The sequence below is a fragment of the Ornithorhynchus anatinus genome, chromosome 12, assembly GCF_004115215.2.
Source record: "Ornithorhynchus anatinus isolate Pmale09 chromosome 12, mOrnAna1.pri.v4, whole genome shotgun sequence".
In the NCBI taxonomy this organism is placed as follows: domain Eukaryota; kingdom Metazoa; phylum Chordata; class Mammalia; order Monotremata; family Ornithorhynchidae; genus Ornithorhynchus; species Ornithorhynchus anatinus.
In genome coordinates, this window is record NC_041739.1 from 36,665,814 (window position 1) to 36,691,583 (window position 25,770).

The following is a 25,770-nucleotide window of genomic DNA, read 5'->3' on the forward strand; positions in this document are numbered from 1 at the left end:
GGCATGGTCCTTCAGACACCCTCGACTTCCTACTGGGAAGGGATGAACTGTTGGGCAAAATACAGTCCAGTAATGGGAAATGATGTGGGTTTTGAGCTTATGCCTATGTTTGCACCACCCTGAGGATTTCAGTATGGCTTTGGATTCACTTCTCACTAAATATATATATATATATATATATATATTTCAATTGCACTAGAATATACTGAAAAGACTGACATTCATTCATGCAAATACCACATTTTAATACACCTTTCACAGACCTGAATGGTCTCTATCCTGAGGTAATGCGACATTTAGCAGTTGTTCACGTAGAGTCAAGTCTGCACTATAAAGTGTCCTTGGTTCCAAAATTGCCTATCACTGTCCCTAGCATGTAAGGACCACATGTATTCTAGATCAGATGGTTTAAAGATAGCTAGGATAGATAAGTCCTTGTCTATCTACCTTAAAAGCAGTGTCACTGGGGGATTAATAATATCTCTAAGGGTTTGGCAGATTTTCTAAATTTATGTAACCTTCTTCCAACTCCGCCGTCAATACCATACAACTTTGTGGTCTTGTTTCTTTGACGATATCCTGTGTTCTTATTTCTAGGGGAAGAAAGTTCTGAAACGCAGGATCAAGGTAAAAGTGCTGACTGCCTTCAGATCAAGCCAGTTTTGCAATGTTGCTCTTTATTTTTCTTCACGTCGCTTGCACGCCTGGGATGTGGGTTCTTACGCTTTGGGGCTGCGATAGGATGCGGGTTACGAGGGACTCCTGTCAAGAGCCTCAGGGATCCAGAGAGACCAGACCCCTCCGGCCAAAATAAAAATAGAGGACGCACGTGAAAAAAACAACAACAACAAGACTCTGAAGGACTTATCTCTGGGTTATTGACGCAATATCCAACCTCAAAACAAGAATTACCTGTTAATTTAAAGACCCCAAAACCCAGTTTCCCTTTAACTGAGGCATCCAAATGGTGCAAAACCATGTATTCCAGACCACTGGCCTTCCTGGCCTCTCTGGTACCATGACAGAAGAGCTTCCTTACGCCGACCTCAACGAGAACTTCGACCCCAAATCTATCCTTCGAAAGGGCGTCATTTCATCTTGAAATGCAAGTTGCTGTTGGGGAAGCAGCATGGAGTAGTGGATAGAGCACGGGGCTGGGAGTCAGAAGGTCATGGGTTCTAATCCCGGCTCTGCCACTTGCCTGCTGGGTGATCTTGGGCAAGTCGCTTCACTTCTCTGGGCCTCAGTTCCCTCACCTGTCAAATGCACCGTGAGCCCCATGTGGGACAGGGACTGTGTCCAACCCCAGTGCTGACTACAGTGCCTGGCACACAGTACTTGTCCATTCCAAGCGCTTCGTACAGTGCTCTGCCCACAGTAAGCGCTCAATAAATACGATCGAATGAATGCATTATTACGATTATTACTATTCCTCACTTCCCGCAGCCCCTGCTGACTGATCCCGTTCGGCTATAAACGAAACTCTCTGCTTGTTCCTAGCGACTTCCCAGGGGGCCCGGTACCTTTTCATCAATCTGTTTTTTTCTCGTTTTCTTTCTCGCTTATTCTTTTCTCTCGATCACTCGCTGGTATTTATTGAGCGCTGACTGTGTGCAGGGCACTGCACTGAGCGCCCGGGAGAGTACGCGATAACGGGGTTGGTAGACATGTTCCCTGCCTGCAACCATCTCAACCAGCTCCAAAAGAGGATTCTCTCTGCCCAGCGTTGCGGAACAGACAGGAAACAGTAAGAGGCTCTATATTTGACTGGAGGAAAACTTCAGACATCAGGCTTGGAGCTTTCTGGTCTGTCTAGGAACTTTCTGCTTTCTCTTCTAGCAAAAAGGGATGAGAGAGACAAGACCGTAAGCTCCTGGCGGGCAGGGAATATGTCCACCAACTCTGTCGTATTGTATTCTCCCAAGAAGTGAGTTCTGTGCTCTTCTTGCACACGGTAAGCGCTCAACAAGTACCACGGATTGATTGAGAAGAAAGAGCAAGTGAGAAAGACAGGGAGAGGGGGAAAAAAAAAAATCAGGATTCCTCAATCCTCCCTCTGATCTTCCCCATCTCCCCGTCTCGATCCCCGTTTTAGAGATGAGGAAACCGAGGCCCGGAGAAATGAAGTGACTTGCCTGAGGTCACACGGTAGATGAGTGGCGGAGTGAGAATTGGAAGCCATGACCTTCTGACTCCCAGGCCCGTGCTCTTTCCACTCTACCACGCTCCTTCTCAAGTATCACTACACGTGCTCCGCGTATTTCCCTGCTCCCGTTGCAGGAGTAAGATCTGGGGCGAAGGTCCCGTCTCTTTCATGAGTTTCTCTCATTCTATTTAGAGATCTTGGGTAAAATTCTTATCGGTCCTAGGGATTAAACTGGGAAGCGGCGGGAGCGGGAGGATGGCAGAACCACTGTTTCTTCGGTCTCAATGTCCAAGGGCTCGCCCGCTGCCGCCAAAACCACCAAATGTCATCACATCTCTCCACCAGAGTGAAATGTTTGTCTTTCATTCACAGGGGTTCACCGGGGTGAAGTTCGAGACCAAGGTACAGCCGCTGTTAGTTTATCAGAAATGATTAACCGGCGGTTTTAACGGCAAAATCGGGTTTGATTTGGGAGGGGGTCCTCCCGGAGAAATGCTCTGGGTGTGGGGGTTTGAATGGAAGCAGTGTGGCCTGCTGGAAAGAGCACGGGTCTGTCAGGGGGACCCGAGTTCTAATCTCAGCTCCACCTCTCTCCCACAGTTTGACCTCGGACAAGCCCCTTGACTTCTCCCGTGCTTCGGCTTCCTCCTCCGTACAACTCAATACCTGTACTCTCTCCTACTTAGACTGTGGGACTCGTGTGGGACAGGGACTTGTTTCCAACTTATCTTGACTCGACTTCAATCAGTCAATCAGTGGTATTTACGGAGCGCTCGCTGGGCGCTCCCAGAGCGCTGTCATAAGCACTAGGGAGAGTAGAATACAACACAGTTGGTAGACTCGTTCCCTACCTTGGCTGAGTTTACAGGGCCTGGAAGCCAGAAGGACCAGGCTTCTGATTCCGGCTCTGCCCCTGTCTGCTGGGTGACCTTGGGCAAGTCACTTCACTTCTCTGTGCCCCGGTCACCTCATCTGTAAAATGGGGATGAAGACTGAGCTCCAGCTGGGGAATAGACCGTGTCCAACCTGAACAGTCTGTATCCGCCCCAGTGCTTAGTACGGTGCCTGGAACGTAGTAAGTGCTTGATGGATAGAATTAAAAAAAAAGGGCAACGGGCAGAGCTGGGATTAGAACTCTGATCCTCTGCCTCCCCGGCCCACGATCTTTCCAAGCGGCCAAGCCCGGCGCCCGGAGATTTATCCAGGAGGACCCCCGGCTAGACTAAAACCCGCCTGGTAGCTTCTCCAGCATGGCGTGAGGAAACAGCGTGGCGTAATAGCTGGAGCACGGGCCCGGGAGTCAAAAGGTCATGGGTTCCGATCCTGGCTTCGCCACGTGTCTGCTGTGTGACCTCGGGCAGGTCACTTCACTTCTCTGGGCCTCAGTTGCCTCATCTGTAAGAGGGGGATTGAGACGGTGAGCCCCACGTGGGATGGGGACTGGGTCGGACCCCATCTGCTTATATCCACCCCGGCGCTTCCTAAGTGCTTAACAGATATCATTACTGTCATTATTATTATTATTAAGACAGGTTCTGGGAGACTCCGCGGAGGGCCCGCTGCAGGACCGAGCTCAGTTGATGTCGTCAAACGGTGCTGGCCAGTTAGTCGCTCTCAGGCCTGGCGCGCCTCTCATCAAACGGCAGTGTCTCTCTCCCCTCGGCCTCTGAAGCAGGGGTTCAAATAGCCAGGCGAGTAGCGGGGGATGGGATGACGGGATGCCTCATCTAGCACAGACATCGCGCGGGGAGGCTCACCGAGAATTAATAATAATGTTGGTATCTGTTAAGCGCTTACTATGTGCCGAGCACTGAGCGCTGGGTAGATACGGGGTAATCAGGTCGTCCCACGTGAGGCTCCCAATCTCGCTCCCCGTTTTCCAGCTGAGGGAACTGAGGCCCAGAGAAGTGAAGTGACTCGCCCACAGTCACCCGGCTGACAAGCGGCAGAGGTGGCATTCGAACCCACGACCCCGGACTCCCACGCCGGGGCTCTTTCCACTGAGCCGCGCCGCTCCCCTTGCCAGAACTGCCGGGGAACCTTTCGGACGAACACGCTGTGGGTCGAACCTGTCGGAACTGGCTTTCTCTTTCTTTGTTCTCCTTCCAGAACCAGCTCGGGCTTTGAACGACAACATGGATAACGGTATCCGTTCATTCTTTCAGTCGTATCGGTTGAGCGCGGACTGCGGGCAAAGCGCCGTACTAAGCGCTTGGGAGAGTCAGGTGTCATAATAAACGGACATATTCCCCGTCTGCAGTGAGCTTACAGTCTAGAGTGGGGAGACAGAGGTCGATATAAATAAAAAAAATCACAGCTACGTATACGAGCAGCGGTATCGAGAAGCAGCGTGGCTCAGTGGAAAGAGCCGGGGCTTGGGAGTCCGAGGTCATGGGTTCCAATCCCGGCTCTGCCGCTTGTCAGCTGTGTGACTGTGGGCGAGTCACTTCACTTCTCTGGGCCTCGGTGACCTCATCTGTAAAATGGGGATGAAGACCGGGAGCCCCACGTGGGACAACCTGATTCCCCTGTATCTCCCCCAGCGCTTAGAACGGTGCTCTGCACCTAGTGAGCGCTTAACGAATACCAACATTATTATTATTATTATGAGCGCTGTGGGGCCGGGAGGCGGGGAAGAACAAAGAGAGCAAATCGGGGCAAAGCAGAAGGGGGTGGAAGATGAGGAAAGGGAGCTTAGTCAGGGAAGCCCTCTTGGAGGAGATGGGCTTTGAAGGAGGGAGAGGGATTGTCGATGTTCATTCGATCCTATTTATCGAGCGCTTATTGGGCGCCAAGCACCGTACTAAGCTGTTTTGATAGCTGAACCCATCCCTCCCTATAAGAGCATCACCGCGTCTGCTTCAGACGGAAGTTCCCGAACTTCCGTCGGCACACTCCGTCGGCATCCTCTCGCTCACCTCCTCCGTCAGGCTTCGAGACCGAAACCGAGCTCGGCTTCGAGCGGTTCGCTAACCGCCCGGGCGACGGTGCCTGGCCAGGTTAAGTGTGCGGATACCAGCTGAGTTGCCAAGTGGCCAAATTGGAAAGAAGCGGGCCAACTCGGCTCGTTTTCGACTACGTGGTACTGAAAAAGAAAGGGAGCAAGATCCGTAATGGATGCTAAGGCCACGGACTGTGTATGTTCCACGGAGCTCTGACGAATTTACCGTTAGCCCTCTAGACTGTAAGCTATAAAAGCAGCACAGATGAGTAAGAATCAAATGTTTAAGGACAGAGTCTGACTTTTCCCGTCCCATCCTTCAGTCGATAGTCTCCTAATCTAGACCCGATCCCCGTCCAGGAGTGAATTTAAGAACGGCGGAAATCCGAGGGCATCCGGATTGAATCGGGACTTCAGATTTGGCCACCCTCGGCTGTTTTTCGTGATCTTTTCCCGGTGGGACCCGTATAATAACGCTTCTCCTCGAGTCTCGCTTCTTCGGCACCTTTAGGTTGAAGGATCACGTCACGCTGGAAGAGCCTTTTTCTCTCTCTCTCTGCACTCTGTCTTTCCGAGAAAGACGGCCGCGCTTGTCCTCGATCCACAGAGGAGACGTTCCGACGCGACCGTTTCGTCGTCCCGTCGGATTTCTGTTCTAAGTATCAGGCTCATCTTAGTCCCTTGCCCGCTTTTCTCTGGAACTGATATGTAGTAGGCGCCTTGGCTCCCGGGTGCCTTCTCCTAGAGACACGGAGTTAACGAAGTGGACACGATCCTCTTGCGACCTCAGTAGCGGGTGGATTTCTGGGACTCCGCCTCCTTGGTGAAAATAACCTCTCCTCTCTCGTTAGGGCAGGGCCAAGGAATTACAGTGTCCCGAGCCGCCAACCCGGCTTCCGACTCAACCCAATCATTTTAGCGAAGGGCTTTAGACTCCCAAGCACTTCCCCTCTTTTAATCCCGAACTCAGATCGTCCTCTGGGTACGGCGTTGGAGGCGGGGCGGGTTTCTAATGGGAGCGGACGCGGACAGAGGTGATGGAATCATCCCAGCTGTGTTTGCCCGACGCGACGAGTGCGGAGCGGATAATGATGCGGGTCTTTGTTTCTCCTCAAAGAAAGGAGACGGATAAAATCTCTTATTCCACAAATCACCTGTGGGATGCGACGGAACATCTCTACCCGAAGGAAACGGATTCTGGGAGGAAAGGCCGCAGTTAAGGTAACACTCCCCCGATTAGACCGCGAGCCCGTCGAAGGGCAGGGACCGTCTCTATCTGTTGCCGATCCGTCCGCTCCAAGCGCTCGGTACAGCGCTCGGCACATAGTGAGCGCTCAATAACTACTACTGAACGAATGAACTCCAGGCAACGAGGACGTAACGGGATAATTCAAAATCAAGATTTCCCAAGCGTGGCCCTGTTGGAAGAGAGACCCAACACTGGAGACCATCAATGGTATTTATTGAGCACCTACTGGGCGCAGCACAGCGTACTAAACACGTAGGGGAATAGTAAGCGCTTAGCAAATACCACCATTGTTATTATTTCGGTATAACAGCGTCGGTGAACACGTTCCCCGCCCACAGCCTACGTAGCCTTAGGGGAGCGCTGCCTAACGGTGAGCCCGTCTACCCCCGTTACAGTGGGCCATGTTACCGTGTGGCCTAGTTAGCGGAGAGATCGTGGACCTACAGGTCAGAAGGGCCTGGGTTCTAATGCCGGCCGACCGCTCGCTGGGCAACCTTGGGCGAGTCCCTTAACTTCTCTGTGCCTCCGTTTCCTCACCTTGTACAGTGGCGACGAAACGGCTGTTCTCCCTCCTACTTAGACCGTGAGCCCCATGTGGGGCAGGGACGGTGTCCAACCCGATTTCCTTGTATCTACCCCAGCGCTCGGAACGGCGCCCGGCACAGAGTAAGCGCTTACCGGATACCCCGGTTGTTTATTATTATTGGATTTCCCGATTGTCACGTGGCACGTGAGTTCCTCGTGGGCAAGGGACGTGTCACTGCTTGCTTTGTATTTTCCAAGCGCTTAGTACAGTCCACGGCCCCCGCGGGTGCTCAATACACGGTGCCACTCCCGCTGGGAAGGAAACTGGAAGCGGTACGAGTGACGAGTGAGGACTCTTCCCCTCGACCCTCTCCCCTGCTAGCGCCAGCTGGGTTGGGGGTGTCTGAACGCGTCCGTTGAATCGTGGCGTTGCACTCTCCCGAGCGCTCGGTACGGTGGTCGGCACACCGTCCGACCGGCCGACTCCCTCGCGCTCCCGTCCCGCTTCCCCCAGAGGTGGGACGGGCCGCGGGGAGCGTCGGGGAAGGCCCGCGTCGAGGCGCTTTGAGATCTCGGAGGAGCACACGGGCCGCGGCTGCCCAGGTTCTTCCGGTTCGGCCGTTACCCGGAGGGGTGGGACTGGAGTCTTACCGTCGCGCTTCCCTAGTCCGACGAGAAGCGCTCACCGTCTCTCTTTTAGGATGAATTCCCTTGGCAGGTGGCAATTAAGGAAGACAACCAAATCAAATGTGGAGGGATTTATATCGGTGGCTGTTGGATCCTGACCGCGGCCCACTGTGTGAGGTAAAATCCCTTCCTGAAATGTCCGGTTTTTCTGGAGCGGTAAAAGGAGTCGGGGGGGGATGGCGGGGATGACGGTGGACCATCCGTAAATGCCCGCCTGCGGGATGAAATGCGGGCTCCTGGTTCGTTCATTCCATCGAATTCACTGAGCGCTTACTGGGAGCAAAGCACCGTACTAAGCGCTCAGGAGGGTACAGTATAACCCAAAGAGATATATTCCTGCCCCCAGCGAGCTCACTAGCAGGAAGCCGGTGCAGAAGTGGCTGGTGGTTGGTATCACGGAGCAGCGGCTAGAGCGCGGGCCCGGGAGCCAGAAGGTCATGGGTTCTGATCCCGGCTCCGCCGCTTGTCTGCTGTGTGACTCTGGGCAAGTCACTTCATTTCTGTGTGCCTCAGTCATCTCATCTGTAAAATGGGGATCAAGACTGTGAGCCCCTTATGGGACAGAGACTGTGAGCCCCATACGGGACAGGGATCGTGCCCAGCCCAATTGGCTTGTTTCCACCGCAGTGCTTGCAGTAACTGGCGTATTAATAAGAGCTTAGCAAATACCGCAATTATTATTATTATTATTATTAACTTGCTGCCTCTAAGCCAACATCCTAGATGGACCCAACTCACGTTTCTCCCACGTTCATCCCCTCGCTTGGATCTAGGGCGGGATCCCCCCCTGTTCCCCTGGGCCTGGAGCACCCGCCCTCCCCCATCATACAGATCTCAGCTCTCCCCCCATTTGAATCCCTCCAAAAATTCATTCATTCAATAGGCTTTATTGAGCGCTCACTATGTGCAGAGCACTGGACTAAGCACTTGGGATGTCCAGATAGGTAACAGATAGAGACGGTCCCTGCCCTCTGACGGGCTTACGGTCTAATCGGGGGAGACGGACGGACAAGAACAACAGCGATAAATAGAATCGAGAATCAAAAATCCCACCTCCTCCTCCAACAAGCCTTCCCCGATCGATTTCCCTGCAACCTGAGCCGTAGCTTCAGCCAACTCCTGGCCTTAATGGACTCATTTAACCCCCGCTAGCACTTACCCATCTATATCTGCTCTATTTATTTTAACCACTCTAGGTATAAATGCTTTGACGTCCCTCACCCCTGTTACGCTGTAAGCTCCTTGTAGGCAGGGAATGCGTCGCCTGGTTTTTCTGTACCGTCCGAGCCCCAGGTTGCTGCTCGATACATGATTATTACTGCAGCTATACCGTCTCAGGATGGCACCTGGAGAGTTTCCAGGCCTCTATCAGTCTCAGCTCCGGGAAGGGGAGTCAAGCGGAGGCCTACCCGTTCCATCCCTAGCTTGGCCGGTGGCCCGCGAGGGGCGGGCCATCGGCCACAAGTCGAAACTCACCCACGCTGGGCAGCGGCGGCGTGGGGGAGAGAGTCGAGGGCGGAGCCTCGCGTTTACTGCGCAGAAGAAGACGACGGTAAACCGCTTCCGTATTTTTACCAAGAAAATCTACGGCTACACCACGGGAGCGACTGCAGATGGAGGCGGGGCGTCCCGGGAGAGACGCCTCCGTGGTGTCGCCGCGGGTCGGGGACGACTCGGCGGCATACGACGAGTCAAGGCCGCCACTGTGACCATTTGGGAAAGAGGGCGAGAGGCCCGAGAGAGGGGTGGCGGGAGGGAGGATTGAGGAGACTCGGGGGACCGTCTTAGACGTTCACAGGTCCGTTTTCATAAAAAATGTGTTGCAGACAAAACAGAGCTCATCGATATCAAGTCTGGACGGGATTGTTGGACTGGATAAAACTTAACCCGGAAATACAGATTCACAGAGTAAATCAAGTCATCGTCCATGACCAATACAGCGCTTCTACGTACCAAAATGACATTGCTTTATTGGAGGTGAAGAAGCAGGGAAATAAAAAAGAGTGTAACCTGCCATTTACCATCCCGGCCTGTCTCCCCTGGTCGGAATATATGTTCAGACCCAATCACCGATGCGTAGTTTCTGGCTTTGGACTGGAAGAAGGTAACCGGTTTATAGCGGGGGAAACTCCTTCTGGAAATCTGACTGATAAATGGCATTTTACAGGAGCTGATTTTCTGATCGCGTCCACGCTCCTCTCTCTGAAACTGAAGTGATAGTAAAACTGCCACCTTGGGTTCTGCATAACGCTTTTAGTCCCCACGTGCTGCGGTGCGATTTTTCTCATTTTGGCCCTCACCCCCATCCGTGAGGGAGGTGGCGAGCGAGCGAGGCCCAGAGGAGAGAGCACGGGCCTGGGAAACGGAAGAATCTGGGTTCCGGTCCCGGCTCCGCCACCTGTCTGCCGTGTGACCTTGGGCGAGTCCCTTAACCTCTCTGGGCCTCAGTTACCTCATCTGTAAAATGGGCCCGGGAACCCCACGGGGGAACGGAGACCGCGTCCAACCCGATTACCTCATGTTTACTACCTCGGGAAGCAACGTGGCCCTGTGGATAGAGCACGAGTCTGGGAGTCAGAAGGACCCGGCTTCTGGTCCCGGCTCTGCCACTCGTCTCGCTGTGTGACCCTGGGCAAGTCGCTTCGCGCCTCTGGGTCTCATCTGTACTTCAACTGTAAAATGGGGATCAAGACCGAGCCCCTTGTGGGGCAGAGACCGTCCAACCTGGTGACCTCGTATCCGCCAGCTGAGTTGCCAAGTGGGCAACTTAGAACGGTGCTTGGCACAGAGTAAATGCTTAACCAATATTATCGCTATTATCAACCCCAGTGTTTAGAACAGTCCCTGGCACATAGTAAGCACTTAACAAATACCAGTTAAAAAAAAGGTATCATCGTGCCCATTTTGAGATGAGGAAACCGAGGTGCAGAGATTAAGCGACTTGCCTGAGATCACGCGGCAGTCCGACGGTGGAGCTCAGAATCAGACCCTGGGGGTGGTGCCGGCCACTCCGGGGTTGAACGGCAATCTCTGTAAAAATAAATGATCACGTCCAACGATTCAACTCCTGTCAAGTCATAATTAATAATAATAACAGCTGTGGCATTGTTGAAAGCTGGCTCTATTGTATTCTCCCTGTCACTTACTACGGTGCTCTGCACACGGTAAGCGCTCCACGGATACGACCGACGGACACCATGTGTCAAGCGCAGTACTAAGCGCTGGGGTCGATAGGAGATAACCAGGCCCCACGTGGGGCTCACGGTCTGGTATCGGACCCTCATTTTGCAGAGGAGGGAACTGAGGCCCCGAGAAGTGATCTGCCCAAGGTCACACAGCAGACGAGTGGCGGAACCAGGCTTCGAACCCCGGTCCTCTGACTCCCAGGCCCGGGCTCTAGCCCCACCGGACCGTGCCGCTTTCAACCTCTCTTTCCTCTTGGAAGACTACAGTGTCATCAAAGACTGGAGAGGGAGTAGAAAAAGAGAAGCATAAGTGGGAAGAGCGGGTTCGGGATAGGGAAGGAACAGTAGCGGTAAAAGAATTAAGTACTGTGCGCAGCGCACTGTGCTTGGCACGTAGTACGCGCTTAACGGATACCATCGTTATTATTATTATTATTATTATTACTAAATGCCGGGAGACAACGCAGGGGGGAATTAGATGTGATCCCTGTCCCTCGGGGGGCTCGAGGTTGTAGGGAACGAAGAGAAAGAACCGTCCTAGCGTATTAGTCATACGTATCAAAACTGGTCACAATTTTGTCGTAAATCGTCTACCCAGGGTGTATTTGCCACCTGTGGCTTGCAGTTTACAGAGCGCGTGTTTATTCACTTCTAATCTGTGACCGAGATCTTTAGCATGTTTTCATCATTCTCGTCTCGTTGTCTTTCTTTCTGTAGAGTTCGCCAGAGTCTACAGTCTTAAATGGGGCCACGTGAACCTGATAGCCAACTGCTCAAAATTTTACTCCTCTCGCTATCACGAGAAAGAGATGTTATGCGCAGGCAAGTACAGCGGGATCTCTTCATCGCGTCGCTGTCCCTCTGAGACCCGTATATCACACAGCCCCGGCAGCGTCGCCAGATGGGTCGGTTTCATTCGTTCACTCAACCGTATTTACCGAGCGCTTACCGTGTGCGAAGCCCTCCGCTAAGAGAGCACGACACAGTCGGGCGAGTACAATATAACGGCACACAGACACGTTCCCTGCCCGCGGCCGGCTTACGGTCTAGAGGGGGAGACAGACGTCGACAGAGATAAATCGATCGCAGATCTGTACGTCGGCGCCGGGGGGCCGGGAAGGGGAGTGAATAAAGGGAACCGGTCGGGGTGACACAGAAGGGAAGGAGAGGAGAAGGAAGGAGGGCTTAAGCGTTGACTCCCATCAGAGCCAGAGACCACAGACGGCTCTCTTCTTTACCTTTCAGACTTTCGGGACTCTTTCCTCTGCAAGCCTTTCCCGCGGAAACGCTCCGGGCCTGTCACACCCCTTCTTAAAAACCTCCGGTGGTTGCCCATCGACCTCCGGCACGCAACAAAAACTCCTCACTCTGGGCTTCGAGGCTCTCCGTCACCCGGCCCCCTCCTACCTCTCCTCCCTTCTCTCTTTCCACCGCCCACCCCGCACGCTCCGCTCCTCCGCCGCCGCCCGCCTCCTCGCCGTCCCCCGTCCTCGCCCGTCCCGCCGTCGACCCCCGGGGCCGCGTCCTCCCGCGCTCCCGGAACGCCCTCCCTCCTCACCTCCGCCAAACTCATTCTCTTCCCCTCTTCGAAACCCTACTGAGAGCTCACCTCCTCCAGGAGGCCTTCCCAGACTGAGCTTCCACTTTGCCCTCTGCTCCCTCTGCCGCCTCTCTACCCCCCCTTCGCCTCCCCTCAGCTAAGCCCTCTTTTCCCCCCTTCCCCTCCCCTCGGCACTGTGCTCGTCTGTTCATTTGTATATATTTTTATTACCCTGTCTATTTCGTTAATGACACGGCCATCGCCTCGATTCTGTTTACTGCCATTGTTTCGACGAGACGTTCTTCCCCTCGACCCTATCTATCGCCATCGTCCTCGTCCGTCCGTCTCCCCCCGATCAGACCGTGAGCCCGTCAGTGGGCGGGGACCGTCTCTATCCGTGGCCCATTTGTCCGTTCCAAGCGCTCAGTCCGGCGCTCTGCACGCAGTAAGCGCTCGATAAATGCTATCGAATGAACGAACGAAAGCCTTCCTCATCCTGGATGTAGCCAGTTACCACGAGCTCCTATTATTTGTATGGTATGCGGTAGGTGCTTACTACGGGTCAGGCACTGTACCGAGCGCTGGGGTAGATTCAAACGGATCAGGTTGGACCCAGTCCACACGGGGCTCGCGGTAGCGATCCCCGTTTTACAGCTGAGGTAACCGAGGCACGGAGGCGTTAAGTGGGCCCGGGGTCACCCGGCAGGCTCACGGCGGAGCTAGGTCCTTCTGACGGCCAGGCCCAGGTTCTCTCCACTAGGCCACGGTGTTTCTCGATAATGATAATAACGTTGGTATCCGTTAAGCGCTCACTATGTGCCGAGCGCTGTTCCGAGCGCCGGGCTAGATCCAGGGTCGTCAGGTCGCCCCACGTGAGGCTCACGGTGAATCCCCGTTGTACAGATGAGGTAACTGAGGCACGGAGAAGTGAAGCGACTCGCCCGCCGTCACACGGCTGCCGGGCGGCAGAGGCGGGATTCGAGCCCGTGCCCTCTGACTCCCCAGCCCGGGCTCTTTCCACTGAGCCACGCTGATCAAAGCAGTGATAACAGCAATCCAAACAACTCCTATTCATTTGGGCTCTCTGAAGCGGTCAACGCCGGGGGAGAGGGGGTTCGCTTTCAGATCTACTGACCGCTGCTCAATTCCGGAGCTCATTTTTGTCCGCCCACCAGGGAGAAGTCGCCAAAGTCAGTCCCTCATATTTATTGAGCGCCTACTCCGTGCAGAGCACTGTACTAAGAGCTCGGGAGAGTATAACAGAAACACTCCCAGCTCAAAGCCAAAGGCTGGGAGGAGCCTGTTTGGGGCTTCTGGAAGAAATCCTCCAGGGGAACCTCAAGTGTCGGCCTTAAGCCTCCTTAAGATATAGCCGCCAAAGAAGCAGCGTGGCTCGGCGGAAAGAGCCCGGGCTTTGGAGTCAGAGGGCATGGGTTCGAATCCCGGCCCCGCCACCTGGCAGCCGCGTGACCGCGGGCGAGTCGCTTCACTTCTCTGGGCCTCGGTTACCTCATCTCTCGAACGGGGATGAAGAGAAGCGAAGGGATTCGCCCGGAGTCACGCGGCGGACGAGCGGCGGAGCCGGGATTAGAACCCCGGTCCCGCCGACTCCCAGGCCCGGGCTCCGTCCGCCAGGCCCGACGCGGGAGGGGGGCTTTCAGGAGACGGCGTCCGCGATGCCGTTCCCCTCCTCGGCTTCTCCTCCCCAGGTACCGAGGACGGTTCCATCGACGCTTGCAAAGGAGATTCCGGAGGCCCCCTCGTGTGCACGGACTCCAACGACGTGGCCTACCTCTGGGGCGTCGTCAGCTGGGGGGAAAACTGCGGCAAGCCCCAGTTCCCCGGGGTCTACACAAAAGTGGCCCATTATTTCGACTGGATTAGCCGTCACGTCGGGAGGTCCCTCGTTTCTCGATACAACGTCTGAGACTCCGTTTTCAGCGAGGACGGGGCAGGAGGAGCGGCGCAGGCCGTAAAACTGGAAGCCTTCTCCCCGGAGAGCCGCCCCTAACGCTTCTTCCCTTTTCCTGCCACGCGCCTTGGCTACGCCACCCCGAAACCTTCCCGCAAAACTCCAATAAATTCTGCCTCTGTTTCAAAGGACGCGTTCTCGTCGTGCCTGGGAAGGGCCGAGATACCCGAGCGGCGTGGGCCTCGTCCCCTCCTCACTTAAGGAGGGCGCTCGTCGGCCCTGGAGGGCGGATTCCTTCATTCAATAGTATTTACTGAGCGCTTACTATGTGCAGAGCACTGGACTGAGCGCTTGGAATGAGCAAGTCGGCAACAGATAGAGGCGGTCCCTGCCGTTGGACGGGCGCACGGGTCTAATCACGGGCTTACGGTCTAATCATCTATCGAGGTTAACGTCGCCGGGTATCAGGACGGCCTCTTGTCCGCGCTGAGCAGGATGAAGCGTTAATCCCCGATAATAATAATAATAACAACGTTGGCATTTGTCAGGCGCTTACTATGGGCCGAGCACCGTTCTAAACGCCGGGGGAGACACAGGGGAATCAGGTCGTCCCCCGTGGGGCTCACGGTCTCGATCCCCATTTGACGGATGAGGTAGCCGAGGCGCCGAGAAGTGAAGCGACTCGCCCAGAGTCCCACGGCTGACAAGTGGCCGCGCCGGCATTCGAACCCATGACCTCCGACTGCAAAGCCCGGGCTCTTTCCACGGAGCCCCGCCGCTTCTCAATATGGGCTGGGCTTCATCGACTGGGATTCGGTCCGTTCGACCTCAAATCAGTACGCGTGCGATCGCGTCGATCGAGCGCCTGCGTGCAACGGCACTGTACTAAGCGCTTGGGAGAACCCAATATAGACCGACACGTTCCCCGTCCGCGATGAGCTTCGTCTAGCCGATCTGTCCATTCCAAGCGCTCAGTAAATACTATCGAACGAACGAATGATAATCTACCGCGGAACAGAGTCGAGATCCATCGCCAGGCGAGACGACGGGCAGTTTCCAGGCTCCTCACCGAGACTAAAATTGGAAGGCGGGTTTTTCTACGGGCTAAATAAACTGTGTCTCCCCCAGCGCTTAGAACAGGGCTCTGCCCATAGTAAGCGCTTAACTAACACCAACGTCGTTATCATCAGGGCTGATTTCTGGAAGAGTAAAGCCCCAGGACCAGCAAGGAGAGATAATAGACCAGATTTAGTTCTAAAACGGGAGGGTGCGGCTTGGGGCCGAGAGTGGAGAGGCCCCGTGGATGATGACGGTAAAATGACGAGGGGCGACCTTTTGGCCGAAGAGAGAAGAGGTGGTAAACGTGAAGCGGTTAATACGCTCAGTCGTCACCGTCTCGAGGTTCACCTGAGTAAATCCCTTCCTTCCTCCACCCTCTCCGCCACATATCTTTCCCTCCTGGAAGTCCCTCCCCTATTCACCCTCTTTCCCAATCAGCCCTCCGAGAGAAGCGGCAGAGCCAGGAGGACCCGGGTTCTAATTCATTCAATAGCATTTATCGAGCGCTCGCTGTGGGCAGAGCACCGGACTGAGCGCTTGGAACGGACAGATGGGTAACAGATCCTGACTCCGCCGCTCGTCTACTCTTCGACCTCGACTTCACTTCTCCGGGCCTCAGCCGCCTCCGCGGAGAGGCAGCGCGGCTCGGTGGAGAGAGCCCGGGCTTAGGAGTCGGAGGTCGTGGGTTCGAATCCCGGCCCCGCCACCTGTCAGCGGGGTGACTCCGGGCAAATCCCTTCGCTTCTCGGTGCCTCGGTCCCCTCATCTGGAAAATGGGGATGAAGCCTGTGAGCCTCACGTGGGACGACCTGATTAAACCGGACCCACCCCAGCGCTTAGAACGGCGCTGGGCACATAGCAAGCGCTTAACAAATACCATCGTCGTCATCATCAGCTGTGTGACCTTGGGCAAGTCACCTCACCTCTCTGGGCCTCAGAGAAGTAAAACGGGGATTTTTTGTATCTCCCCTCATCTGTAAGACGGGGATTCAGACTGGGAGCCTCACGTGGGGCGACCCGACGACCCTGGATCTCCCCCAGCGCTTCGAACGGTGCTCTGCACATAGTCAGCGCTTAACGGATCCCAACGTGATTAAGAGAACGCACGATGGTCTGAGACGGACCCGGAGGAGAGCAAAAGATGACACACAAAAAACTCCAAAGTCCCCTCAAATCGCCGGGTCCGTTATCGCCCCCTCCAACTCCTATCCAGACCCCGAGAAGGGGTAATATAAACCCGCTGCTTCGGTTTCCTCTCCGTTGACAATTCTCCGCCGACGCGAAACCCCGGGACGGAAACTCACTGCTTGGGTTTCGTCTCCGGCAGCTCTTCTCCATCGACGGGGCGGCCCAGGTCTTGCGCTCTTCGGTCCGCGGAGGCCCATGATTCCGTGGGTATTTGTTAAGCGCTTCCTATGTGCAGAGCACCGTCCTGAGCGCTGGGGAGATACAGCATCCGACCCGGGTCGCAGCGCGGCTCAGTGGCGAGAGCCCGGGCTTGGGAGTCCGAGGTCACGGGTTCGAATCCCGCCTCTGCCCCTTGTCGGCTGGGGGGGGCTGTGGGCAAGTCGCCTGGCTTCCCTGGGCCTCAGTGACCTCATCTGTCAAGTGGGGATTAACCGTGAGCCTCCCGCGGGACGACCTGATGACCCCGTCTCTCCCCCAGCGCTTAGAACGGTGCTCGGCGCATAGTAAGCGCTTAACAAACACCAAAATACCAACATTATTATGACTTCATGAGCAAATCCATAGGGTTGTAATCCATCCTAATTCTCCTTGACCTCTCAGCCGTCTGTAACACCGCGCTTGCTCCTGCCGGAGGCGCGGCTCAGCGGAAAGAGCCCGGGTTTGGGAGTCCGAGGTCACGGGTTCGAATCCCGCCTCTGCCACTTGTCAGCTGGGGGACTGTGGGCGAGTCACTGCACTGGGCCTCAGTTCCCTCATCTGTAAGATGGGGAGAAAGACTGGGAGCCTCATGTGGGACAACCCGATCGCCTTGTCTCTACCCCAGCGCTTAGAACACTGCCTGGCACCTCGTCAGCGCTTAACAAATACCAACCTTATTATTATTATTATTAGCTTGTATCTAACCCAGCGCTTGGAGCGGTGCGTGGCACCTAATTAGCGTGGCTCAGTGGAAAGAGCACGGGCTTTGGAGTCAGAGGTCATGGGTTCAAATCCCCACTCGGCCACTTGTCAGCTGGGTGACTTTGGGCAAGTCCCTTCACTTCTCTGGGCCTCAGTGACCTCATCTGCAAAATGGGGATGAAGACTGGGAGCCCCACCTGGGACCACCCGATTCCCCCGGGTCTCCCCCAGCGCTTAGAACGGTGCTCGGCACGTAGGGAGCGCTTAACAAATACCAACAGTATTATGAGTGCTTGACAAATGGCAGCGCGGCCCAGGGGAAAGAGCCTGGGCTCGGGAGTCAGAGGATGTGGGTTCTAATCCCGACTCCTCCACTCGTCTGCTGTGTCACCTTGGGCAAGCCGCCTCACTTCCCTCATCTGTAAAATGGGGATGAAGCCTGTGAGGCCCACAAGGGGCCACCTGACGGCCTTATACCTCCCTCAGGGCTTAGAACAGGGCTTGGCACCTCGTCTGCCCGTGGCTCAGTGGAAAGAGCCCGGGCTTGGGAGTCAGAAGTCATGGGTTCGAATCCCGGCTCCGCCCCTTGTCAGCCGGGGGACTGGGGGCCGGTCACTTGGCTTCTCTGGGCCTCAGTCACCTCATCTGGAAAATGGGGATGCAGACTGGGGGCCTCCCGTGGGACAACCTGATGACCCTGTCTCTCCCCCAGCGCTCAGAACGGTGCTCTGCACGTAGTAAGCGCTTGGCAAATACCAACTTTTTTCTTGAAAATTAAGGGAGGCCATCGTTTATCACCGTTAGCTGGGAGAGGACAGGCGCGCTGACCTGGTGACGTCATCACGTCAGGGGGGGGCGGAGGGGAGCAAGGGAGGGGGTGGGGAGAGAAGACAGGGCGGCGCATGCGCGGTGGCAGAGAGCGAGAGAGCGAGAGAGAGAGAGCGCAACGCATGCGCGGTGGGGGGGAAGGGGAGAGAGAGCGAGAGAGAGAGAGGGCATGGCGCATGCGCGGTGGGGGAACTAGGAGAGAGGGTGGCGGCGCTTGCGCGGTGCGGGAGACGGAGAGAAAGAGAGAGCGGCGCATGCGCGGTGGGGGGGAAGAGAGCGAGAGAGGGGGCGGTGCATGCGCGGTGAGGGGGTAGAGCGAGGGAGAGAGGAGAGAGCATGGCGCATGCGCGGTGGGAGGGGGGGCGAGAGGGAGAGAAGAGAGAGCGCGGCGCATGCGCTGTGGGGGGAAGGGGAGAGAGAGCGAGAGAGCGAGAGCATGGCGCATGCGCGGTGGGGAAGCTAGGAGAGAGGGTGGCGGCGCTTGCGCGGTGGGGGAGACGGAGAGAGAGAGAAAGAGAGAGAGAGAGAGAGAGAGAGAGAGAGAGAGAGAGAGAGAGAGAGAGAGAGGCGCATGCGCGGTGGGGGGGAAGAGAGCGAGAGGAGAGAGCATGGCGCATGCGCGGTGGGGGGGGCGAGAGGGAGAGGAGAGAGAAGAGAGCGCGCGGCGCATGCGCGGTGTGGGGAGGGGAGAGAGGGAAGAGAGCGCGGCGCATACGCGGTGGGGGGGAAGAGAGAGCGAGAGAGAGGGGCGGCGCATGCGCGGTGGGGAGGGAAGGGAAGGGGGACGGCGCATGCGCAGTGGGGGGGCGGGGGGGAAAGAGAGAGAGAGAGAGAGAGAGAGAGAGAGAGAGAGAGTGAGAGCGCGGCGGTGGGGAAAGGTGTCAATGCCGGGCCGGTCCTGGGCGTCATGGAGGCGGCCGTCGTGGTGGCGGCGGCGGCGGCGGTGATGGCGGCGGCCTCGGTGATGACGGCGACGGCGGCGGCGGCGGCGGGGGGGGGGGCAGCTCCCCCCGACCCCCGACTGGAGGCTGACGCTGAAGACCGTCCGCGATGGCGTCCGCCGCCTCGACGCCTACCTCGGCCTGGCCCTCGACCTGCTGGGCGGCGCGGACGGACGCTGCTCTCACCGCTGCCCCGACGGTGATTCCGACCCGCCGACACGCACTCACTACGAGCCGCCGAGCGCTTACCGGGCGCAGGGCCCCACCGCGGGCTCCCGGGCTGATCGTAATCGTCTTGCTATTGATTGAGCGCTTACTGTGTGCCCGGCACCGCACCGAGCCCCACCACGGGCTCGCGCTCTAATCGTAATCCTGTTGGTATTTACTGAGCGCTGACTCTGTGCAGAGCACTGGGCCGAGCGCTTGGCGTGCACCATGGGGCACCGGGGAGACACCATCCAGCCTGCCCCACCGCGGGCTCAAGGTCTAATCGTGATCCTCTTGGTATTTATTGAGCGCTGACTCTGCGCCCAGCACCGGACCGAGCCCCTTGACGGGCTCCCGGGCTAATCGTGATCCCGTTGGTATTTACTGAGCGCTGACTCTGTGCAGAGCACTGGGCTGAGCGCTTGGCGTGCACCATGGGGCACCGGGGAGACACCATCCAGCCTGCCCCACCGCGGGCTCAAGGTCTAATCGTGATCCTCTTGGTATTTATTGAGCGCTGACTCTGCGCCCAGCACCGGACCGAGCCCCTTGACGGGCTCCCGGGCTAATCGTGATCCCGTTGGTATTTACTGAGCGCTGACTCTGTGCAGAGCACTGGGCCGAGCGCTTGGCATGCACCATGGGGCACCGGGGAGACACCATCCAGCCTGCCCCACCGCGGGCTCAAGGTCTAATCGTGATCCTCTTGGTATTTATTGAGCGCTGACTCTGCGCCCAGCACCGGACCGAGCCCCTTGACGGGCTCCCGGGCTAATCGTGATCCCGTTGGTATTTACTGAGCGCTGACTCTGTGCAGAGCACTGGGCTGAGCGCTTGGCGTGCACCATGGGGCACCGGGGAGACACCATCCAGCCTGCCCCACCGCGGGCTCAAGGTCTAATCGTGATCCCGTTGTTATTTATTGAGCGCTGACTCTGCGCCCAGCACCGGACCGAGCCCCTTGACGGGCTCCCGGGCTAATCGTGATCCCGTTGGTATTTACTGAGCGCTGACTCCGTGCAGGGCACTGGACCGAGCGCTTGGCATGGACAATTGGGCGAAAGATGGACACCATCCAGCCCTGCCCAAGAACAGGCTCGTTCGCTCAATCGTGTCCGTTCAGCGCTCACTCCGTGCGGACCACTGGACCGAGCGCTTGGAGCGGACGATTGGGCACCGGGGAGACAGCATCCTTGCCCGACCCCGGGCTCTCCGTCTAAAGCGGGGAGACGGACGGCAGGGCAGACGAAAACAAGACGGCGTCATCAACGTAAATAGCATCAGGGAGACAGAGGCCGTGGAGACCACCCCGGCGGAGACCGCCGGTCAATCGGTGGTGTTTCTCCAAGGCCCACTGGGTGCGGAGCGGTGTACCGAGCACTTGGGAGAGTATAAATGTCACCGAGCTGGTAGACGCAGACGGGGTGTAGAAACGTCCCCTGGAAACGTAGCCCTCTGAAATCCTTGGGGGTCGAACGGGTTGCAGAGGAGCAAAAGTCCCTGTTCTGCCCGCTCTGTGGGGGGGGGGGGGGCGGGAGGAAGAAGAAAAAATGCAAACTTTAAATCCACGCCGAGTAGTTGCACGTCTGCAGCGAGGACAGCTCGTCGCTTTAGAGGCTCTACCCCGGTAAGGTCCCTCTGACATTTCCTGCCGATCTAGACTGTGCTGTGTGGCTGTGGGCAAGTCACTTGACGTCTCTGGGCCTCAGTTGCCTCGTCTGGAAAATGGGGATGAAGACTGGGAGCCTCAGGTGGGGCGACCTGATGACCCTGTATCTCCCCCAGCGCTTAGAACGGTGCTCCGCGCATAGCGAGCGCTTAACAGATACCAACATTATTATTATTATGGGCGGGGAGCCTGTCTGCCGGCTCTGTCATACTGCACTCTCCCAACACTTAGTACAGTGCCCCGCCTAAAGTAAGCGCTCAGTAAATACATTGATCTAGCCAGAACGGCCTTGCAAATATGTACTGAGGTTGTATTAGCCCGTGTTCCCTCCCCGCCCCCAGTACGAAATAAACAGTGGCAGCTTTCTTTACTTGTCGTAAATGAATAAAACCTATTGTCGTATCAGGCGCTTACTGTGGGCCGAGCACTACACTGAGCGCCGGGTAGATACGAGGTAATCAGGTGGGAAAGAGTCCCTGTCCCACACGGCGTTCACGTCAATCATGGTGGGCGTACGTCTGTTTGCGGGAGCTCACTGCGGGCGGGGAATTATTGTTTATTGTTGTATTACACTTTCCCAGATGCTCAGTACGGCGCTTCACACGCAGTAAGTGCTTAATAAATACGATCGATCGAATGAATGGTTTAGTGCGGCGCGGGGGGGGGGGGGGGGTCCCGAGCGTTCTCCGATTAATCCATTCTGAGGGCTTTTAATTCTGGAACTTGTAAAAACCCTTTATTCGTACTGAAGGGCTGGCTTCATGTTTTTTAGGCTCTAAGCCTCTGCCTCGCCACGGTTATAAACCCTCGCCTCCAAACGGATGCGGATCGCCATTGTTTGGGGTTAACGTAAGTACCGTGGGATTGTTTTTTAAAATGGTATTTAAGAGCTTGCTAGGCGTCGGACGCCGTACTGAGCGCTAGGGTAGATGCCAGCCGATCAGGTCGGGCGCGGTCCCCGTCCCCCACGGGGCTCACCTACTCGTCGTGGGCAGGGAACGGGAATTGTTTACTGTGGCATCGTGCTCTCCCAGGGGCTCAGTACAGGGCGCGCAGTGAGCGCTCCGTAAATACGACTGAGCGACTGAATGCATTTTACAGAGGAGGAAACTGAGGCACAGAGAAGTGAAGCGACCCGCCCGAGGTCACCCAGCAGACAGACGGGCGGAGCCAGCGTTAGAACCCGGGCCCTGGAGAATTCCTAATTAGATTCCTGCTCCAGCCGGTGGGAATGCCGTCTAGCGACTCGGTTCCGTGGGACCCTCCCAAGCGCTTAGTGCAGCGCGGCGCACACGGGAAACGCTCGGTCGGTGCCACCGATAGGGAAGAGGGCTAGTCCGAAGGTGATGGTCCGAAGGGATCGATCCAGAGGGGCAGATGTTCTGCTAACGAGTTAGCCTTTCTTCCCAGCGGCGTGTTTTACTGCCGGAGCGGAAGGCGAGGATCCCGTCTCTTCCCCGGCAGGAGGGAGTAAAAGCGAAAAAGGAAAGGATGGAGGGAGACAGGGTAACTGTGAGGGGGCGGGGCGTTCCGCAGGTGGAAAGCAAGAGACCGAAAGCTCCCCGGGGGCCGGGATCGGGTCGGGCGGGAGAAGTCGCCGAGCCGCGGCCTCGCCGGCCGGCTCACCGCTCCGAAATCCCTGCCCGCAGTTGGACGTGGGCATCCCCTCGGTGACGCGATGCTGCGACCGTCACGACCGGTGCTACGACACCTGCGGCAGAAGCAAGGGGGAGTGCGACCGGGAGTTCCGGGCCTGCCTCTCCGAGATCTGCCGGGAGCTACAGAAGACGCTGGGATTCTCCCGGGACTCGCAGGGTAAGTAAAGGCGGGGAGGGGAGTGGCGGCGTCCTCGGGCCCGCGGCCACCGGGCCCGGGGCCAGGAGCCAAGAGGAGGAGAGGAAGTGGAGACGGCGGGTGCGCGCAGCTCGCCCAAGGCGTTTGGAGAGGAGTGACGGGAAGGAGCGGGGTGATGAGCGGAAGGTGCCTCGGCGTCAAGGGCGGGATTCGTTTTCGTTTTAGTACGGGGGAGGCACGGGTAGAGGACCCGTTGGAAGGCGAGCCGTTAAAGCTGACGGCCGGGGAGGGAAGAGAAAGTCGGAGAAAGGGATCGCGACCAGCAACCGTAGCGTGGGGTGCTTTCCCGAGTGCTGCGCGCACGGTGAGGGCTGAATAGATACCATCGACTGGGGGGTGGCGGGTGTCAGAGGGGCGGGCGAGAGGGGAGAATTCGAGAGGAGGCGGGAGAGACCTAGGAGGTACGGCTGGGAAATCACAGAGGGGGCAGGAGGAGGGGACCGCAGAGGAGCAGGGGAGATCTTAGGGAGATCTCGCCCGGTGGTCGTAATTTTCTCGTAGCCGGCCAGGTCATCGGGAGCGAGAGGTGGGGGACGCGAGGGAGTGTAGGGGATTGGAGGAGGGAGTCGAAGGTCTGAAATAACTGGCACCGACGGTGGGCCCGGGAGTCGGTGAAGACGGAGGAGTATCGTGACCGGGCGGAGGACAGGGCAGGGACAAAGCAGGTGAGGATTCATTTGATACGAGTCACTGTTACGAGCGCTTGGGAGAGTTCGGGACAGTAAAGTGGGGAGACCCTCTCAAGTTCCTCAAGGCGCTCGGTCTGGAGGAGGGGACAGACGCTAAAATAAAGGTCGGTTAACACCCATTCCCGGTATCCAGGACCTGGATTCTAATGCTGTCACTTGCCTGCTGCGTGACCTTGGGCAAAGCACTCAGCTTCTCGGTGTCACCGTTTCCCCGTCTGTAAAACGGGGATTTAGCGCCCGTTCCGGTCCCCAGTCAGACTGTGTCACCCCCACGCGAGGGTCGGGGGCTGCGTCCGTCCCGACTACGTTGAATCTGCCCCGTTGATCGGGAGAGAGCTTGGCACGAGCACTTAAACGTTATCACTGTGATCGCTGTGGTTGTGTATCTGAAGCGGGAAGACACCGCAGCTTCTACTGCTCTCGTCGTACTGTCTGACAAAGAGCGGGGCTCCCGCGTGGACGGGACACACGCTGAGTTGGACACGCTCCGTTGGCCCCGGGTTTTGGGGGGAGGAGACTTGAGCTTTGGGGCCACCCCGGTCAACCGGCCCTTGACCCGCTCAGTTCCACCGGGGCGTGGGTTTCCGCTACGTGTTTCAGGTGGAACGGTGGTCGGGAAGTTAGGGCGGGTTTTCCCGACGGCTCGGGCCCGTGCGGCCGGAGCGTGGCGCGGGGAGAAACGGCGCGCGCGTGTTTCACGGAGCGAGGACGCAGAGCCTCCCGCGCCCCGACGCCCCCACCTTTGGACGACACGAACTTACGGAAACCGGTCCCGGTTGCCGGTCTCCCTGTTCGGCTGGGCCACGGGCGTCCCGGGAGACGCCCCGGACCGCGCCTTGCGTGATCCCGCTTCCTTTCCTTGCAGCCTGCGAGTCGACGATGGAGCTTCTGTTCGATGGCGTGATCCACCTAGGCTGCAAGCCCTACCTGGACGGCCAGAGAGCCGCCTGTACGTGTCTCTCCGAGCAAAAGACCGACCTTTAAAAGACGATGAGCGCGGCGGACAAACGTAGAGGAGGACCGAGAGGAGGTCGGACACCCCCCCCCCCGACTCACCGAGGGCGGAGACGCGAGTCGATTGCGCGGAAGGAAACCATTTTAAATCCTCTCTGGATTTGGACCAAGAAAACTCTAGGGATCCACTCCCGGGACGCCGGCAGGTGGAGGCGGGGCGTTCCGGGAGAGATGCGTCCGTCGCCCGGGGCCGGAGACGACGGTGTGAGACGAGACGCTGGAGAACTGGTGGCGTTTTGAAGCGCGGCGCGGCCTTGCTTCTCCCGACTGGCCGCCCCGGAGCCGGCCCCCCGAAACGCGGTCCTCGCCCTTTACGTCCGAGGGTCCCCGGGGGAGTCGGAAGGCACCCCGCGGAAGCGACTCCGTCCCGTCTCCGGTTTGTGGATGCCTTCGAGCGCCGGGCTGAGGAGGGAGAGAGCCGGGGAAGCCAGCGCGGATAAAACATCGTCAAGAGGGAAGGGCCGTCACGTCGGGGTGGATCCCGAAGCCGTGTCGGCGGAGAAATCCGGGCAGAGGGTGGAGGTCGGGGTTAGCTTTTGGCAATAGAGAGAAAGGTGGGTTTTCTTTTTAAGAGACGGATTCTGTCTGGTTATAAAATCGCAACTTTTCGCCTTAGGCGGTCTATCTTTTGGACGAAGGATCGAGTGGGTTTCCCCGATGGAGAGAGTGTAGGTGAGCGATTTTTTGCCCCCGCGGGGTGCATTCAGGGTGACGATCCAGCCAGACTTTGCTTCCAGAGGACCCAACCGGGAGGAGGAGGCCGGGACTTCCTCGGGGTAATAATAATAACGTTGGCATTTGTTAAGCGCTCACTCTGGGCCGAGCACCGTTCTCAGCGCCGGGGTGGACACGGGGGAATCGGGTCGTCCCACGGGGGGCTCACGGTCTTCATCCCCATGTGACAGATGAGGGAACCGAGGCCCAGAGAAGGGAAGTGACCCGCCCACGGTCACCCAGCTGACAGGTGGCGGAGCGGGGATTCGAACCCGTGACCTCCGACTCCCAAGCCCGGCCTCTCGCCACCGAGCCGCGCTGCTTCTCCAGGGTAGGCAGCGCACACCCACATCTTTTATCCCCCGGGACGCGGCGGCCCCGTGCGTGGGGAGTAACCCTCCGGTCGAATCCTCGATAACTCTCCAACCGAAGGCCGGGAAAGGCGGGAAGGCGTTCCCCCCCCCCCCCCCGGCCCTCGGGCTCCTCGGTGCCCAGCGGCGGGCACCTTCTTGTTTGCACGTG

General features: G+C 57.4%; 2 protein-coding genes across 5 annotated transcripts in view; both read left to right on the top strand.

The window, feature by feature from the left end:
• CFI (complement factor I) overlaps positions 1 to 14,374 on the top strand; it is a 28,315-nt gene extending 13,941 nt beyond the window's left edge. The window contains exons 7-14 of one of the 4 annotated variants that reach the window (XM_029076649.2): positions 598 to 627; positions 2,519 to 2,548; positions 4,256 to 4,291; positions 6,205 to 6,308; positions 7,562 to 7,665; positions 9,375 to 9,652; positions 11,451 to 11,555; positions 13,983 to 14,374. In XM_029076649.2, the coding sequence (XP_028932482.1) occupies positions 598 to 627; positions 2,519 to 2,548; positions 4,256 to 4,291; positions 6,205 to 6,308; positions 7,562 to 7,665; positions 9,375 to 9,652; positions 11,451 to 11,555; positions 13,983 to 14,200 (905 nt within the window). In that variant the 3' untranslated portion in view covers positions 14,201 to 14,374. The remainder of the gene's footprint in view (positions 1 to 597; positions 628 to 2,518; positions 2,549 to 4,255; positions 4,292 to 6,204; positions 6,309 to 7,561; positions 7,666 to 9,374; positions 9,653 to 11,450; positions 11,556 to 13,982) is intronic. The other 3 variants (XM_029076651.2, XM_029076650.2, XM_029076652.2) reach the window with 3 other exon arrangements.
• A 4,757-nt stretch (positions 14,375 to 19,131) lies between these two features.
• PLA2G12A (phospholipase A2 group XIIA) lies at positions 19,132 to 25,149 on the top strand (the record flags this gene model as incomplete). The annotated part of the gene is made up of 4 exons (XM_029076531.1): positions 19,132 to 19,300; positions 21,750 to 21,826; positions 22,627 to 22,792; positions 24,386 to 25,149. Coding segments are annotated over 4 exons (531 nt in total), but the record flags the coding sequence as incomplete, so codon positions are not given.
• Between the last annotated feature and the right edge of the window lie 621 nt (positions 25,150 to 25,770).